This window comes from Odocoileus virginianus, chromosome 7 (assembly GCF_023699985.2).
Source record: "Odocoileus virginianus isolate 20LAN1187 ecotype Illinois chromosome 7, Ovbor_1.2, whole genome shotgun sequence".
Lineage (NCBI taxonomy): Eukaryota > Metazoa > Chordata > Mammalia > Artiodactyla > Cervidae > Odocoileus > Odocoileus virginianus.
The window spans coordinates 2,372,152-2,388,981 of NC_069680.1; the positions used below are offsets into that span (position 1 = coordinate 2,372,152).

The 16,830-nt window shown below is 52.2% G+C and overlaps 1 protein-coding gene across 5 annotated transcripts in view; it reads right to left on the reverse strand.

Moving 5' to 3' along the window:
* CRTAC1 (cartilage acidic protein 1) overlaps window positions 1–16,830 on the reverse strand; it is a 166,226-nt gene that overhangs the window by 38,681 nt on the left and 110,715 nt on the right. For all 5 annotated transcript variants that reach the window (XM_070469980.1, XM_070469982.1, XM_070469984.1 and 2 more), the window contains exons 5-7: window positions 13,969–14,125; window positions 4,442–4,576; window positions 1,374–1,519 (exon numbers count right to left, since the gene is read on the reverse strand). In XM_070469980.1, coding sequence (XP_070326081.1) covers window positions 1,374–1,519; window positions 4,442–4,576; window positions 13,969–14,125 — 438 coding nt within the window. The remainder of the gene's footprint in view (window positions 1–1,373; window positions 1,520–4,441; window positions 4,577–13,968; window positions 14,126–16,830) is intronic.

Sequence of the window (16,830 nt, forward strand, 5' to 3'; positions counted from 1 at the left end):
TCTGGGTTGCCCAGGAAGGGAGGCTGTCCCCATCAATACAGTCATGAGGCTGATTGAGAGCCTGGCCAGCTGTCGAGGGTGGGCTGAACAGGGCCATGAGAGCTGGTAACAAAGAGACTTCAGGACCTTGAAGTTGTTATTATTCTATTGATTCTGTAAAAATGGAAACCTACATAGGCCCCTTGGGGTTGCCCCAGCTGGATGCCTGAGCTTCCAAGATAATGTATGTAAGATGCTTAGCACAGCTCCTGGCACACGGAAGGCACTTGATAAATGGGGCCTCTATTATTATTATTATTATTGCTCCTGTGAGCTCTGGGCTGGGCTGTCGAGAGGGTTGGTTGACATTTGGGGCTGGATCACTCTTTGTTGCAGACTCTCAGGTGCCTCATAGGATGTTTAGCAGCACCCAGTCCTCTGCACATGATGCCAGTAGCACCTGATCCCACCTGTGATAACTGATAATGTCCCCGGACATCATCAAATGTCCTGGGGTGGGGACAAAATCACCCCTGGTTGAGAACTGGGTTAGAATAAAAAGCTGAACAGAGATGAAAATCACCCAGGATCCTAGGATCAGCTGTCCCAAGTTCAGGGTGTCCCTCCTCCCCACCCAGACAGCCTGGGTCTCACACCTCTGTAGGAGAAAGCGGCTGGACCTGAACACGCCGAGGTGGCTACCTTCAGAGAGGGGGCTTGTGGTGGCCCCTCAGAGAGAAGGTCCCTGGAGACTTCTCTGGGACCATCAAGTTTCTTGCTCCCTTGGGGGCTTTTGGCAATACTACATACCTCCGAGCCATCCTGACTCCTGGAGAGCATCTCTAACCATCCCATGCCCTGAATCACCTTCCCTGAGAAAGGCCCAATCTCAAGCTCATTAGCCTGGTGGCACCTCCCTTCCTGCCACCAAACAGTCTTTCTGAGGAATTCTCGGCATCACAGACCATTGATAGCTCAGAGAGGGGGCACAGAGAGGGGTCTGACATCACCTTGCCCACCACCCGCTGTTTGGCCAGAGGGGGCAGCTGTTGGGAGCTCTGTGACCTCAACCTACTCTGACCCTCACTCCCACTGTACCCTTGGCCTGAGCCTCAATTTGAAATGCTCAGGCCCGGGCTATGGGAGAAGCGCTCCCAATTCAGACAACGAAACCCCTCTCATGGGGCCTTTGCCCTGACCCACCTTGGGGGCTGCTCTCTTTCCTCTGCTAATGACCATGCTCTGGACATTATGGATAGCACAGCAGCCCCGGGCTGGCCGGATGTCACCTTCGCTGTGGCCACCCTGCCCCCAGGCTCTGCAGAGCCTGCTCACCCTGGTGGGAGTCACGGGCGGATAGAGGGTGGGGAAGTGGGGGAGAGGCCCCTTCTTACCCGAAAGCGGACTTTCCCATGGGCGCTCATCTGCAGGTAGAGGCGGTGGGGGCCGTTCCAGTTGCCATAGACGATGTCCACTTTGCCATCACGGTTGAAGTCTGCCAGGGCGACTCCACGCCCGTGCTGGTGGGGGTCATCCACACCTAGGAGGAAAGGCAGGAGCCCTCAGTGTCTGTAGGGTCCACAGACACTCGCCTTGGCGGGGGTCAGGGTGGGGCTGGGGAGGCGTGGAGAACAACCAGGGAGGATGAACCTCATTGTGTCCTGATTCCTCCACAAGGGCAGAAGCAGGGAAGCCGTCTGGTTGCAGAGAGAACCAGAGACTTGTTTTCAGGATGCCTTTGCCCAGAAAGTGTTACTTTTTACTTGGTTTTGGGGTAGCATGACTTTGGGGAAGGAGACTTGTGGAGATCCTGGAGGACTTAAAGCCTTCCCCAGCCACCCCTGACATGGGGATACATTGAGTTGATCATCACTCTTTTGCTTAAATCTCAGTGATTCCCCAGTGCTCTTGAGTCAAGTTCAAATTCCTGCCCACCTTATCTGTCTTTATCTCGCCTTCTCACAAGCACCAGTCATACAGGATTCCTTTCATTCCTCAAATGAACCAAGCTCTTTTCAGCTTCTGGGCCTTTGCTCAAGCTGGTCTCTTCTCCTAGAATGCTCTTTCCCCAGCTTATGGTTACCTGGCTCCTTGTTTCTCTTCTGCTCTCAGCTATAATGTCACCTCCTCAGGAAAGCCTTCCCTGATCACTCCCATAAAAACAGCCCCTCCCACCCACCCTGCTATTCATCCCAACAGCCTCCCATTCTCCTCCATTGTGCGGATCACAGGTGCAATTATGTTCCATTGCAGGGTCCAGTTTTTCTACTAGACCTTCTGCTCCATGAGGTCAGGGTCTGTCTTCCTGTTCATCTGTGTTTCCATAGCATCTATCTCAGTGTCTGTGGTGATCTGGCAGTTTTCTGTAAATACTTACTGAATGAAGAGACATAAATAATTTGACAGAAGGCAATCGGGAACTTGGGTGACAGCAGGGGAAATAACTGCTCCGTGACTGAGAAAACCACAGTTCGCCTTGTGAGATCTGCGGGAGAAGCTTGTGTGTCCAGTGTCACCTGTCTGCGCTGGGCCTGCATTGGCCAGGGGCCAGTGGGACTGAGCTGATCCTCGGGGAGGGCAGAGGGTGGCTTTGCCCAGAGGGGTGGCCTGACCTCCTGGCTGCCCCTGGCAGACACGATCCCTCAGGCCAAGTGCACAGCTGAGAGGCAGGAGAGGCCAGCTCTAAACACCCACGCTGAGTCTTCTGGAGGACAAACTGCCGTTGGCAGGTGAAATGATAGTATGATGGGGGATGGGGATCACGGACCCAGGACCCAGGTAGCTCTTGCCAGCTGTGAACATGGAGATCTGAGATGGGGGCCAGGAGAAGGCAAGGTGGGATCTGCCCTGGGAGCCTTAGAGGCTGATCACCCTCTTGGGGGAGGGAAGGATTTGGAGAATGGGTGGGGGTCGGGCAGAAGAGGCAGGGAGACCCAGGCTTGAGAAAGAGGGCTTGCAAAACAATGGGGGCACCCCCCAACCTCTAGGGTTAATACCTCATTAATTCTCCATAAAATGTCCCAGCTCTAATGTTGGTGGCCTTCTGCGTTGGCCCATTTCTCTCCTATCTACGAGGCACCTTGACAAGGAGTTGGTTCCCTTTCACGGGAATAATCGGTGCCAGGCTGCACTTCACAGCAGCATCTGTTTGGGTGATGAATGCCCTCTTGACATGTCTCGTTAAACCCCTGCAATCACTCTGACTTTCAATTATGGGCCTAGCACCTTTCCTCTCTCTTCCCGCCTGATACCTTCCCCCACTCCAACTTGTTCGCTCACCTCTGCTTCCATCTCTTTAACACCTTATCAAGTCCTCTCGGTTTTCTCCACCACCACCTCCCCTTCATTTATGATTTCTCAGCAATGAGAAAATTTGCTGCCGGAGTGTACAGCAGGTGAGCTGGGTGGGAAGAGAGGTCGGGGAGCTGCCTCTACCTTTAGCTTTGCCTGGAGAAGGAGACAAGGGGAGCTGATCGGCTGCAAGGATGCGTTGGTGGGGTATTCAAAATGGGAACTCTGGAGCAGAGCACTGGAAGGGCAGTTAAGTCACAGAGAATGGATTGGTACCTGCTCAGGGATTGGATGCTAGCTGTCAGCACTAGCTGGAGCTTGTAGGACCTTTGATCTATGTGTCTACATCCCCGCTCACCTCTTCTCCTGGAGACTGGAGCTTGTCTCTACACTGCCGAGAGGAGGAGAAATCAAACCTCCCATTCCTGGGCAAGGCGAGTGGGGGGAGGTACCAGGTGGGGAGAAGTAGTTGAAGGGCAGACTGATTACGTCCACAAGCTTTTATTATGTGTCCCAGTCCTTGCAGACACAGACAGATGGTTACAGTGGTGTAGGAGCCTGAGTGAGTGGTGCCCGCAAGGGCAGTGGGAACACAGAGGAGGGGGTGCAGTCTCAGCCAGGCAGCAGGTAGGGAGGCTGGAAAGGCTTCACAGACAATATCTGAATGAGTATTGAGGGACTGATAGAAGTTCTGCAGGTAGAGAAGGGGGACAGGGCACTTCAGGTGGAGAGAACTGGCAGGTGCAAAGGCCCTGAGGCAGAGGACAGATGAGCTCAAAGGGAGGAAGGGGAGCAGGGCTGGGAGCCTGATACTACTTTGGATGGATTTTACTCTGTTTCTTATTATAGCTATTCATTTACTTGTCTCCTTCCCCCTCTAGATCCTCAGTGCCTTGTATATGGGGGGTGAGAGTGGGGTAGGGTGATCTTACTCAAGTCAGGGTCCCCAGCTCTTAGCACCAGCCTGACCCTTAGCAGGGGCTCAATTAATGATCACTAGATTGAGCTGAATGTTTAAGATGGATGTGGGATTAGAGGTGACATGCAACATCAGTTGTGCAGACGGTGACTCGTTCTCTCTCCCTGGGGCCTGTGGGGCCTGGAGGGAGCAGGGCAGCCCAGAGTCCCCTGTGGGTGGGGGTGGGGGGCACAGGGCAGAGGCTGCACTCACCAGCGCTGGCCGCAGCATCCACGAAAGTGCCGTCACCCCGGTTGTGGAAGAGGAAGTTGGGCCCGTTCTCATTGTCGCAGAAGATATCCGAGGCACTGCTGCTGAGGATGGGGCCCACGCTGACGCCCCGGCCCCCTGGAGAGGACATTGACCTTCACTAAGCGGAAGAATCAAAGCCCTAGGCCCGCATAGAGGATGGGGGAGGCCTTGGAGGCAGGCGGGGGGCCCTAGAGAAGCTGCAATAGTGATGCCCCAAGGAGCCTGGGGAAGGGGGATTCTGATATTTATGATGTTCCTTGGAGCCCAGATCTGGGCTCATGGTTCCATAAACCGATGTAGTGGGTGGCTGCACTGCTGGTGAGGCAAGTGAGGAGCAAGACAGAGTCATTTAGTGCCCACGGAATGAGTCCATGAGTTGAGGAACACAGGCCACCATGCAGAGCTTTCCCTTCCCTTCGGTGACTGAATTCTACTCCTAACCTCACCTCTGCTGACAACATTTTGATTAAGTCACAGATTCCGTGACAGCCCCCTGCCTTACCCTGATTGCATGTATGCTGGTCAAGATACTGGGTGTGTTCCCATTCTAAGGACCTAGAGAAATAGGTTCCAGGCACAGGTACAAGGATGCCTCCTTTGCTTTGACTGATGTAGGAAACAAACGTGAGCACCTGCCTGTCTGTCCATCAACAGGGATGCTGAATGGATTACAGTGCATCCATATGACGGCCAGTCTGCAGCTGCTAAAAAGACTGTGTAGATCCATAATATTGACTTGGAGGAATGCCCATGACATATTGTTAAATGAAAAAGCAATTTGCCAAGTAATGGTATCATATGATCCTGTTTTTATTTTTTAAAAGGAAAACAAATTATATCCCTGAATATATGTTTGTGTAAACTTGTTCTTGAGTTTTGGGAAAAGTGGGGAAGGCCACACCCTGAGCTGTTCACACTGGCTGCCTTTTTGGGGGAATGTCTGTATTGTTTGGCTTATTGCAACAAGAATTGCTTCTGCAGTTTGAAAGGAAAAAATCCAATAAAGTGTATATTTTTTAAGGAAAAAAAGAAAGAAAACCAGCTCTATGTTAGGGTTTGAAGTGCCCAAGATCGATGTGGACATGTCACCAAGTCCAGTCTTAAGATATCTTGAACAAACCACCCCCAACCAATGAATTTCAAATAAAGCCCTGAAAGACTTCCCTCTGCCCCACCCCCACCCCAAGTTCAGGGCGGCAAATAGCAGTGACCACAACCAGGATGTGGGTTCTAGTCCCAGCTTGGCCTTTTTGATCTTGGGCAATTCATGTTACCTGGTTAACCTCAGTATTCTTATCTATAACATGCAGATAGTGTGACCTGCCTTTTCTCTTTCAGGCCTTTTGAGAGGATCAAATGAGGTGAGAAAACTAAGAGGATCAAATGATGGGAAAGGTCTCTGTGAGCCCTACAACTTCGCTACTCAGAGTCAGGTCCATGGACCAGTTGCAGGCGTGTCACCTGTGAGCTTGTCAGAGATGCAAAATCTCAGGTGCCTACTCACCCAATCAGGACCTGCATTCTAACAGGATCCCCGGGTGGTTTATGTGCACAGGAAAGTTTGGAAAGTACTGCTCTGAAGGGCTGTTTAGTACAATAACTGCAGTTTATTAGGGCACTCAGAAGAATGTGATTAAAAAAAAAAAAATAAATGAGAGCTCAGTGGACCTGACTGATGCTGGGTTAAGCTCCCTCATTAGCCCACCTCCAGACAAGGCAGAGGTTTCCACTATGGATGATGTGAAGAACTGACTCATTTGAAAAGACCCTGATGCTGGGAAAGATCGAAGGTGGGAGGAGAAGGGGACGACAGAGGATGGGATGGTTAGATGGCATCACTGACTTGATGGACATGAGTTTGAGTAAACTCCAGGAGTTGGTGATGGCCAGGGGAGCCTGGCATGCTGCAGTCCATGGGGCTGCAAAGAGTCGGACATGACTGAGTGACTAAACTGAACTGAATTTGGGATGGAGGTTCTCTTGGTCCCCAGGCCCTTCTCTTCTCTGAGATTTGTCCTTGGAGGAAATCATGGGACCTTTCTCACCTGTGGAGCCTGACCACCAGGGGCCAGCTTTGGGGGCAGGGGAACAGACTGGGGCAAATGGCATTGCTACAGGGGTCATTGTAGGGCTCCTTGTTAACACATTCTGGGCCCTGTGCCTCCCGATTCCTCCCAGGTAATCTAATTAACTCTCAAGGAGAGCCGAAGCCTCATGAAAACAGTCATTGAATCCACAGTGCTTCCAGGAAGTGTCATCCAAGTTGCACAGGGCAGGCATTTTCATTAGGAGAGCCATGCACGGGGCTTTCAGATGCTTTTCTTTTCCTAAGTCAGCAGGAAGGGTGTTGGGCTAATACCTGGGCACCTCTTCTGCCCATTCAAGGAGTTGCCGCTAAGTGGTTGCTGGTCCTGCCCTTGTCTTGCCAGACTCCAGCCCAGGAGCAGGCTTCGGTGAGAAATCCTCCATCTTGTCTGGACCCCCAACAATTCCAGGTGGGGCTTCAGGACTTGCTGCCCTGCAACTCCATCCTTCTTCCCCCGCTCCAGCATCCTCCAATTTCCTCTCTGCCTCTGACTCCCAAGCTGTGACACATTCCCTTCATTTTCTCCAAAGCAGGTTATTTCCCTCTTGGACAAATTTCTAAATCTTTCTAATTAACTAATTGGGTTGGGTTGAAGCCTTGCACCATTTGTAACCTGTAATTACTAGAAAATTGCCATGGTAACCACACTACTAATTAGTGACAATTTATTGCCATGGCAACTGGACCATAACAGAGATGTTACCCACAACTCCTTCTTGGCAAGTTCACCACACAGTTGGGGAGCAGGTGAGTCAACAGTCGGGGAGCTAGCCTCCTGGGCACCAGCTGTAGCAGACTCAGGATGGAGGGTCTAAGGGGATCTGAAGCAGGGGCAGCCAGGTACCTGTACCCCTCTCTGAGGCTGAAAGGGGATCTCTACTCCCTGGTCCATCAGGTAAGGGCTCTTAGGACCCATAAAATCCATCCATCTTAAGTGTAGCCTGACCCTCCCACTCCATGCCCGGTCAATGACAGAGGCCCGTTATTCAGCAAGTATCTTGCCTAGACCTTGCCCTCTCCACTAGCTCTTTCCCTGACTTTACCCCATCTTCTCTGTCACACCCACCCTGTTTCGTGGCCTCTGAGGTTTAGCACACATCCTATGGGACTACCCCAGGGCAGTTAGGAACATCTTTATTCAGCCTTGGAAAATGATGTCCCAATAGGGAGTTAAACTCTACTTTACATCAATTAATTATTTTATACTTGAGGCCAGAATATTCTCTTGGGGGCATGCAGCTCTGCAGTTGGGGCTAGAAAGGCGCATTGGTGGTGGGAAAGATTGGGGGGGGTTGGTCAGGAAGTTAGAGTTGTGTGACCTTGGGCATGTCACTGAGTCTTTTCAGGCATCTGGTTTCTCACCTATAACTCGAGACTGATAATAATAACCCCTTCTCAGGCTGTCATAAGTATTAAGTGAGATGGTATCTGGAAGGTACCTTGGAAAACGTCAAGTGCCACAGACTCATTAGTGCCACTATTTCCCACCTGCTGGGAGAATAATATCCCTTTATTTTGCCAACACACTCAAGCTTCAAAGACCTCCTTGTTCTGCTGCTGAGTATGAATGCAGCTCCCTCCCCACCCCTTTCCGAAGGCTTCTCACTCTGCCCACCAGACTGGCTGGGAGAGAGGGTCACAGGGGGAAATGCTTCCCTATGGCCCCCTCTTTCTCCAGTCAGTTTCAGGCACCCCCCTGATGGTCAGCTCCGTGGGTCTGAGCCCACAGGGCAAGCCTTGCTCATCCTTAAGAACTTCACCCCTAAACCTCTGAACCTTACACTTGGGAGATGCAGACCCAAGTCCAATTTAGGTGCAAAGGGCGTCAGAGGATGAGATGGCTGGATGGCATCACTGCCTCAATGGATGTGAACTTGGGCAAACTCTAGGAGATGGCGAGGGACAGGAAGGTCTGGTGTGCTGCAGTCCATTGGGGTCGCAAAGTGTGGGGAAGACTGGGTGGCTGAACAACAACAATCCATCTCTCAAACCACATGAGGGCAGCCCTCATGGCTGAGGGTGGGGAAGGGAAAGAGGGGTTGTAGGAAGCTGGGGGCATGCTGCTGCACCACCCCAAACAGTACAGCAGAGGGGCCGGGATAAAGAGGCGCGTGATTCGCTGTGCTAAGGAGGAGCCCCCAGGGTCTGCCTGGAGCGGCAGGAACTTGGGGAGTCTGCCCGCCAGGCCTTGGTCTCCCTCCCTGCGAAATGGCGTCGGGGTGGGCTGAGAAGGTCTCCAAGGCTCCTTCCAGCTCTACTTTTCAGGGCATCCTTCAAGCCGGACCTCAGGATAAATGTGGCTGGGAGTGGATTCCTGGACCCATTCACAGTCCGCACCATGGAGGCTCTGCAGTGAGGCTGTCAGACAGGGAACTCGGACCTGTGGGATTATTCTGCTGATTAGTAATTCCAGGGGATGCTAAGGCCCGCAGGCTGCCAAGAACGCCCAAGATATTAAAAGAGTAGCAAAGCAGTGGAACATGAAGGGGTGGAGGAATGAACAGTGTGTGTGTGTGTGTGTGTGTGTGTGTGTGTGTTGGAGAACAGGTGTGAGAAGGGCAGGATGGTAACAGCCCAAATTTCCTGAAGCTTCTAACACAATAATACTGTGTTGGTGCTGGTGTTGCTACCGCCAACCCTGTGAGAGCCGTCCAGGTGCTGGGCAGAGTTCTGAGTGTGCCAGTATAGACGGTGTTAGACAAGGATATTCCCACTCGTCCCTAATCCCTCCAGCCAGTCCCTGCAGAAGATTGAGGGGGTGGGGAGGGGCAGGAGGACAGCCTCCATCACGTGTCTGCTGGGTGGGGATTTTCAAACCTTGGGCACCTGGTGGGTGCAGGAGGGAAGTCCTTCTCTGTATGCTCCCCTGCCCTGCCCCCAGGCAGGGCTGGAAGAACCTATTTCAGAAGAGAGGATAGGAAAAGGAGGGGTAGGAAGAGACACTCTGTGGTTCAGTCCTGTGTCCTAGGTTTTGTGTGATTCACCTCACCTCACCATTTTCTAGGTGAGGAAACCAAAGCTCACAGAGGTATAATCTTAGCTACGGGGCAATGGATCATTGCTGAAACCCATGCCTGAGCGACTCCAGAGCCACCCTCTCCCCATAGGGCGCTCTCAAACATTTCCACTCGAGTTCCCTCTCCGTAGAAGAGGGGTCTGTACTCCTGATAAGGCTCGAGAGTGGCCAGCCATAATGAGCTTGACATTAAAAAAAAAAACTCAGTTGTTTTAGCTGAAGAAAATGCATACCAAGATTGCATTTGTATTCCGTAATACATCTGTGCTTGCTTTAAATTAAAAAAAACAATGTCCCTTCTTGTCAATCATCTAATGCATCTGACACTCTGTGTTGGCTGGGGCTTTGGGTACCCCTGGTAGGCCTGTGGTTGCACTCCCTGGGGGTCCCAGGCCCTGGCTGAGGAGTCTGTCACTCTCGCCTTGCCTGTCCCCAGCTGACACATTTGGCTGCACTCCCACTGAAAGGCTAGCACCCGCCTGGGAACCCGGGAGGCTCCGAGGTCCCCCGGCTACCGCCCCTTCTCTGGAGCTGGCTGGTGGGGATCCGCCAGAAGGCCTCAGCTGGGCTTTAGGCATCTGTGTCTCCTCCAATAATGACTTTCTATAAATCAGATCTGCCCGCTGCTTTGTTCTACACTGCTCCCAGCCAACAGCAAAACTCTCTACCCAACATCATAAATCCACCTTCATTTTCTTTCCAAATTTCTTTTAAGGCTTCTTTAATCACCACCTTGCAGCCTGGATGGATGCTCCCTAAAAGGGTGAGGCCAAATCGCAGAGGTCCTGGGAGGAAGTAGAGGTGGGGAGAGGCAGGGTCCAGAGGGAAGAGGGAGAATGGAGGGATTCCAGTGGGAATAGGGCTAAAGATGCCCACACCTGTGCCCTGGAGGACACACCGGGGAGACACGTGGAGAAAACCTCCAGGGCAGGGGCTGGTCCTACTTGCTTTGTGCTTCCCCCTGTGTTCAGACAGTAAAGAATTCACCTGCAGTGTGGGAGACCTGGGTTCCATCCACGGATTGGGAAGATCCACTGGAGGAAGGCATGGCAACCCACTCCAGTATTCTTGCTTGGAGAATCCCCATGGACAGAGGAGCCTGGCAGGCTACAGCCCATGGGGTCCCAAAGCGTCGGACACAACTAAGCAACAAAGAACATGGGAAATGTGCTCCCTACACTCGGGAAATGACCAGCATCCCTCTGTCAGAACCTCAGAGGAGGGTGTTGATGTCCGCCACACTTGTGGGTACTGTGTGCCACGCCCTGTGCCAGGCATGCCTATGTTTACCTCTTTTAACATTCCCATTTTGCAGGCAAGAAAACTGAGGCCCAGAGAGGTTAAGTTGCTCTCTATTGCCTGGGCAGGAGGACATGGTGGAAGCAAGATCTGCACCCAGCACTCTGGCTCCAGACCCTGGCTACTTAGCAGTTCTGCTAGAGGGCTAATTCAAGGTGCTCAGAGAGGCCTGGGGACATGTCTGAGATCATTGAGGGGCCACAGAGGCAGCTGCAAAACTTTTGGTCCCCTTGAGTTCCTGACAGGCCCTCGGCCATGGGGAGAACTAGTTCTTAGGATTCCCATGCAGGGCAGTTCAGGCTACAAGAGGCTGCAGGCAGCTGGGGAAGCCGGGGCTAGGAGAACCCGGAACCACCAGGGAGTGGTCTTGCCGCTGCTCAACTCTGCATGGGAGGCTCGGGCAGCGCCTCCCTCCAGGGACCCTCGAGTCCCCCGAGAGCGGGCGCGCTGGCCGCTAGATGGCACTGTGACCCAGCAGAGCGGCGGCCGGCGGCGGAATCGGGAGTCTGGAGAGGATGCCTCCCCTCCCCCTCCCGCGGAGCCCGAAAGCCCGGTGTGGGCTTCGCCATTGCCCGCCCTGCAGCCCGGGATGCCCGGGCCAACCCCCCTGCTTCCGTGAGCAGCCCAGGCCAGGCAGCTGTTTCAATCAGAAAAACCGGGAGTCGCATTTAAAGTCCAGAGGGCCAATCCCTGGGGCTGCGTTTCTGGTGGGTGCGCCTCTTCCTTCTTCACCAGCCCCTCCTGTCTTGCAGGCTGGAGCAGCATTCTCAAGTTGGAGGTCGTTTGAAAGGTCAGCTGATTCTGGTAGGTTAGGCATCATCGGCTGGGGCTGTAAGTGCTAATGTCTCTGCAAACCTCCAGTGTGACCTTGGGCAAGTCCTTTCTCCTCTCTGGACCTCGATTTGTTCTTTTGCAAACGGGCGGTCCTCTGTGGTCCATCCGGCAGATGGGTGTTGTGTGCCTTGGCTCCAGGGACATGCAGCTCTCTGACTGCGCAGCTGGCCGAGGCTTGCTTCCCTCCCAGCCTGTTCAGGCCCTGCTCCTCACTGTCTACATCTTTCCCAGGCCCCAGGGCACCCTCCTGGAGCTGAGTCTTGGCCATGTGCCAGAGCCTTGGCAATCAGGCCAGGCTCTGGTGGTGGCCGTTACCTTTGGGGTCCGTTCCTGAGGGGGCGTCTGGGCTAGTTTTCCAGCCAGATGTCCATGTGTCGTGAACAGAGTGACTATGGGGGCTGCAGGGTAGCGCTGGGGGGCTTGGTGGGCAGGGAAAGGGGGGGCTGGGGAAGGCGGGCAGACAGAACAGTAAGTTGGTGGGCCAAATAGGTTCTTCTCAGCCAAATGGCTCTTGGAAATCTGCAGAGCTGCTCTAACGTGTCCTCTGGGCATGCCAGCTGCCCCGGCCTGCCTGCACGCTCCACAGAAACTGCTGTCCCTTCCTTGAGCTGTCCGGTCCCGCCAGTACAGCCTGGCGCAGCTGCCCGGTGCCCCCGTCCCCACCTGTGCTCCTCAGCTGTCTTGTCTTGGAGACATCCCTGGTTTCCATCAGCCCTCCTTCCCCACCCCTGGTTCTGCCAGCCCCCCTGCCAGCCCCGCCAGCGTGAACAATGTCCCCTCATGCTCGCACCCTGCTGCAACCTTATGAATTCTTTGATTCTGTGTACAGCCCTCGCTCCCAGACCTTGCCTCCCTTCCAGCTCATCATTTTCAAGTGCTTCCTCTCCACAGCCCACCCTCCTTCTCCTGCAGATCAAGGCATTTAATTGCCAAGCCAGCCCAGTGCACAGAACTGGGAACTATTCAGAAAAATTGACTGTGCAAGTCGAGGCTGAAGCTCCTGCATGTTTATTCCTTTTCCCAGGAAAACATGGTTTATTACTGACACTCAGCCTCTTTGCTGCTTGCTCCCATGCAGAGCTCTCGCACACTTTGATCGGGCTTGAGTCGTGTAAACTATTTTATTGTCTAGTCATTTGTTCCCACAAACTTTGTAAGACAGGTTAACATCAATCTTCCCCATTCACTGAGGTGGAGGGCTGGCTAGAGAAAGGCATCGTAAACTCAGGGGAGGCCGTGACAACCCTTTCTGGGGAGAACTTTGAGATTATGCCACCACCCAGGTGGCTGAAGGCAGGGGAGTGGCCCAAATGACCCTTCAAGGATCCTTCCAGCCCCCCAGACTTGGAACCAGGTAGGCCGCCACTTGGAATTCTGTAGTGCTGGTTGGGATGGACATATCAGGAAGGTCGACTGCTCAGAGAATTTCTACATTCAAGGTGCAGGTAGGATGTCAATGAGGCCACAGTACACGTGAGAAGTTGTGTACAGCTCTGGCTTCCTGATTTTTGGCATCCTAAACAGGAACTAGATTGCTCTGCCATCAGCAGTCTATTGGCAGATTATCAGAGTTTAGTCAGCAGCCGTGCTGGAATTAGAAAAACAGCCTTCCCTAGAAAGATCTCCCTGTCAGAGACTCTGACAATAGGTCCCCCGTCCTGAAAGATGTGGGGGGAGTGTGCTTTAAAAAAAAAAAAGTGCTGGAGAGGTTTGGGAATAAGAACACAATTCTTTGAGCTCAGTTAGCTGAGACGGGACCCAGCTGAAGCTTAGGGATTTAGCACTCAATTCCTGGCTGCTTATGTGTAAGTAAATAATTTCGTCTGCTGTTTGGCAATAAAAAATGCTTTAAATCTTGGCCTCTGTGATTTGTCAGTTTTCTCCTACAGAACCTGTTCACCCATCACTTGGGTTACAGCGGGGAATGGGGTAAGGGGTTCCAAGGAGAGAAAAGATGCGATGATCTTCTGGGCTATGTCTGATGTCACCCACTGTGCCCGCCAAAGCCCACCCCACCAGATGTCCCATCATCTGGAGAGGCGGCCTTGGAGGAAGCTGTCTGTGGGTGGTGGGATAGAATAAAACCTTCACTCTCCCTCCCCAGGGACACAGACCCGCCCTCTCTTGGCTGGAGCAAGAGAGGTGGTGGTCTCTGATGAATTGGACTCAGCCTTGCAGGGCCTGAAGCCTAGCCCCAGCCCCCGGCCCCTCCAGCTCACAGCCCCACCCCCTACCCCGTTCCACTCTGCCTACCTGTGTATTTGCTGACCCCAGCTTCAGCTGCTACATCTCTGAGCGCCAGGATGCCCCGGGAGAGGTCACTGGCCTCGGGGTCCATTTCGATGAGGGCGTCAGGGCCCACGTTACCGTAGGCATAGTTGGCGATGTAGATGGAGTAGCGTCCGGAGCCCTGAGCAGGCAGGGAAGGAGGGTCAGTGAGCAGGACCATCTGTGGGCCCAGAAGCAGATCCCACCTCCACTTACAGGACCGTAGCTCTTTCTCGGGGTTCGGGCTCTGCTCCTGGGGTCTGGCGTGCGTGACCTTGCACGACACAGCTCCAGAGGTGCTTTTTCACAGAGGCTACCAAGTGTGGGATGCCCCCAGCGTCCTACAGCACAGCGCTTCCCCTTCTCTCCTGTTCCAGAAGAACATCCCTCCCTCTCCCCCACAACCACCTTTTTATAGACAATTTTCTAATGTGCCTCCCTCCAGCTGAGCTCTCTCCAGCTGCCAGCCAGGGTAGCTGCTCAATAAATATTTGCTGATTGATTGATCTACCAATTCCCATTATTCTCAGTCTCTCTCTCTCTCCCATTCAAGCTTGCTCCAGCCAAGATGACAAGCAAATTCCTGAGCCATCTCCCTCCCCCACCCCCACCCCATACTTCCTCACTCCTTGATTTGGATGGCACAAGAGGTTCGGCCACGCCAGGCTCCTCCTTCCCACTTCTACCCCCTTGCTTTTCCTGTACCAGAAAGAAATTGTATATTGCTTCTGCCTTTATAACAGTGTCTCAGATATATATATATATATTTCCCCCTTTGCATCCAGGAGAAGCCCTGGGCACCAGTTCCTTGTTACTGTAGTCATTCTCCTCTCTAGTCCAAAACACGGCTGATGAAAGATTCTTTCCTGCCTGTTATTATAATGGTGTTATTTCTTCAATGGATGCTTTCTTTCCCCCAAGAGATCCACACAATTTCTCAATCAGTTTTCTAGCTTTCCTCTTATCCCTTGCAGCATTTCCCTCCAATTAATCAGACAGTACATATTTCTTGAGCTCCAACGATGTGCAAGGTCCTGGGTTATAAATGTACTTCAGACAAAGTCTTTGTCCTTAGGTTGCTTATAGTCTGGTTTTAAGGAAGCTGACAAGCTACTGTATAGCACCGGGAACTATACTCAATATTTTGTAATAACCTGTAAGAGAAAAGAATCTAAAAAATATATATATATATGTATGTATGTATAGATGAATCACTTTGCTGTATCCTGAAACTAACACAACATTGTAAATCAACTATACTTACATAAAAAATAAAATTAAAAACAACAACAACCAAGGAAGCCATGAGCACAAGACAACCTGGGAGAAACAGCTGACTTTAAGACAGCACAGCGTGCTCTGTCACTGCCCTCTTTTCAGCTCTCTTTGCTTTCTTGTATTTCCTCCCCATGGTCCCATGAGAGCCCTCTCTCGCCTAACTGGCCACTTTGTCCCTTTGGAACCATTTTCTTCGGGGAAGTTGATGAAGAGCCACCTGGGGCTAACAGGTGGGTGAAGCAAGGAAGGTGCTCAAGCTCTCCTGGAGGAATCAGACGTGTCAGCAGCTACAGGTGTGATTAAGACTGGGTACAGGGTTTCACCAGAAGGGCTCCTAACCCAGAGGAAGGGCACCTGGCCATAGAAAGTTCAGAAAAGGTTTTCTAAGAGGAGTCTCGGCCAGGTGAAGTGGAGGGGAAAGAACCTTCCAGGCAGAGATGAGACAAAGAGTGATATATATCATATGTTGGGAAGCCGCAAACAGTTTGTTCAATGTTCCCAGAATATAAAATGCAAGGTGTGGCATGTCGGGGCAGGAAACTGGAGAAGGTGGCAAAGCTGTTCCATAAAGACTTTTCTGCCTCTTCATTTCTGGTTCTCTGGGTCTCTAGCCTGCTACCTGAATGATGTTGTAAAGCAGTGCATCAGTTTTACATAGGGATCATGTGGGGATCTTGTGAAAATGCAGATTCTGATTCGGCTACCCAAGTCTTGTTACTCAAAACGGTCCCTGGGCCAACAGCATCAGTGTCACCTGGAAGCATGTTAGAAATACGGACTCTCAGGTTCCAGCCCAGACCTGCCGAATCAGAATCTGCATTTTCAGAAGATCTCCACATGATCCCTACGCAAAACTGAAGTCTGAGTTGCACTGCTTTACAACATCATTTGTGGTTAGGGAGAACTTAGAAAGATTCTTGCCCATCCCAGGAGCTTGGTGTACGTGTGTGGAATGACTGGATGAAGGGTGAATGGATGGGGCCAAAGGGGAAAGTGTGCCTTTACCATGACGCTGCCTGACCCTACCAGCTGTTCGCAATCTCATCGACAAATGGGCAATTAAGCCCAAATGAACTGAAATGCACTCTGCTAGAAATCAGGATATTTATAAAATGCGGTTATACCTAGTTCCTTACATCAGTGTATTGGGTTGACAAAACAGAAAAATTGTAGATGTGTTACAGTTATAGAAGACTGCAGAAATTCACATGTGAACTTGACCACAGTAATTGTGGGTGGGGGAGCTGATTCCAGGGGAAGGAAGATGTTTCTGCAGCTTTGGGTCCAGGGCAGTGGGACCCATCCTCTAGTCTACCTCAGAATCAAATGGCAGCAGGCAGGGGGCAGGGAGGTGGTGGTATGAAAGCAACATGAATGCTGGGTCCTATCCCCAGAGTTTCTGATTCAGGGGGTCTGGAGGGCGCCCTCAAATCTGGATTTCTAACAAGTTCCCAGGTAAAGCTGGTGCAGCTGTTTCAGGAACCACACACTGAAAACCGCTGGTCTAGGGCTGTCAGTCTGGATCCTAGTCCAAGCTCTGCCCCTAACTGGCTCTACGTCCTTGGGCAG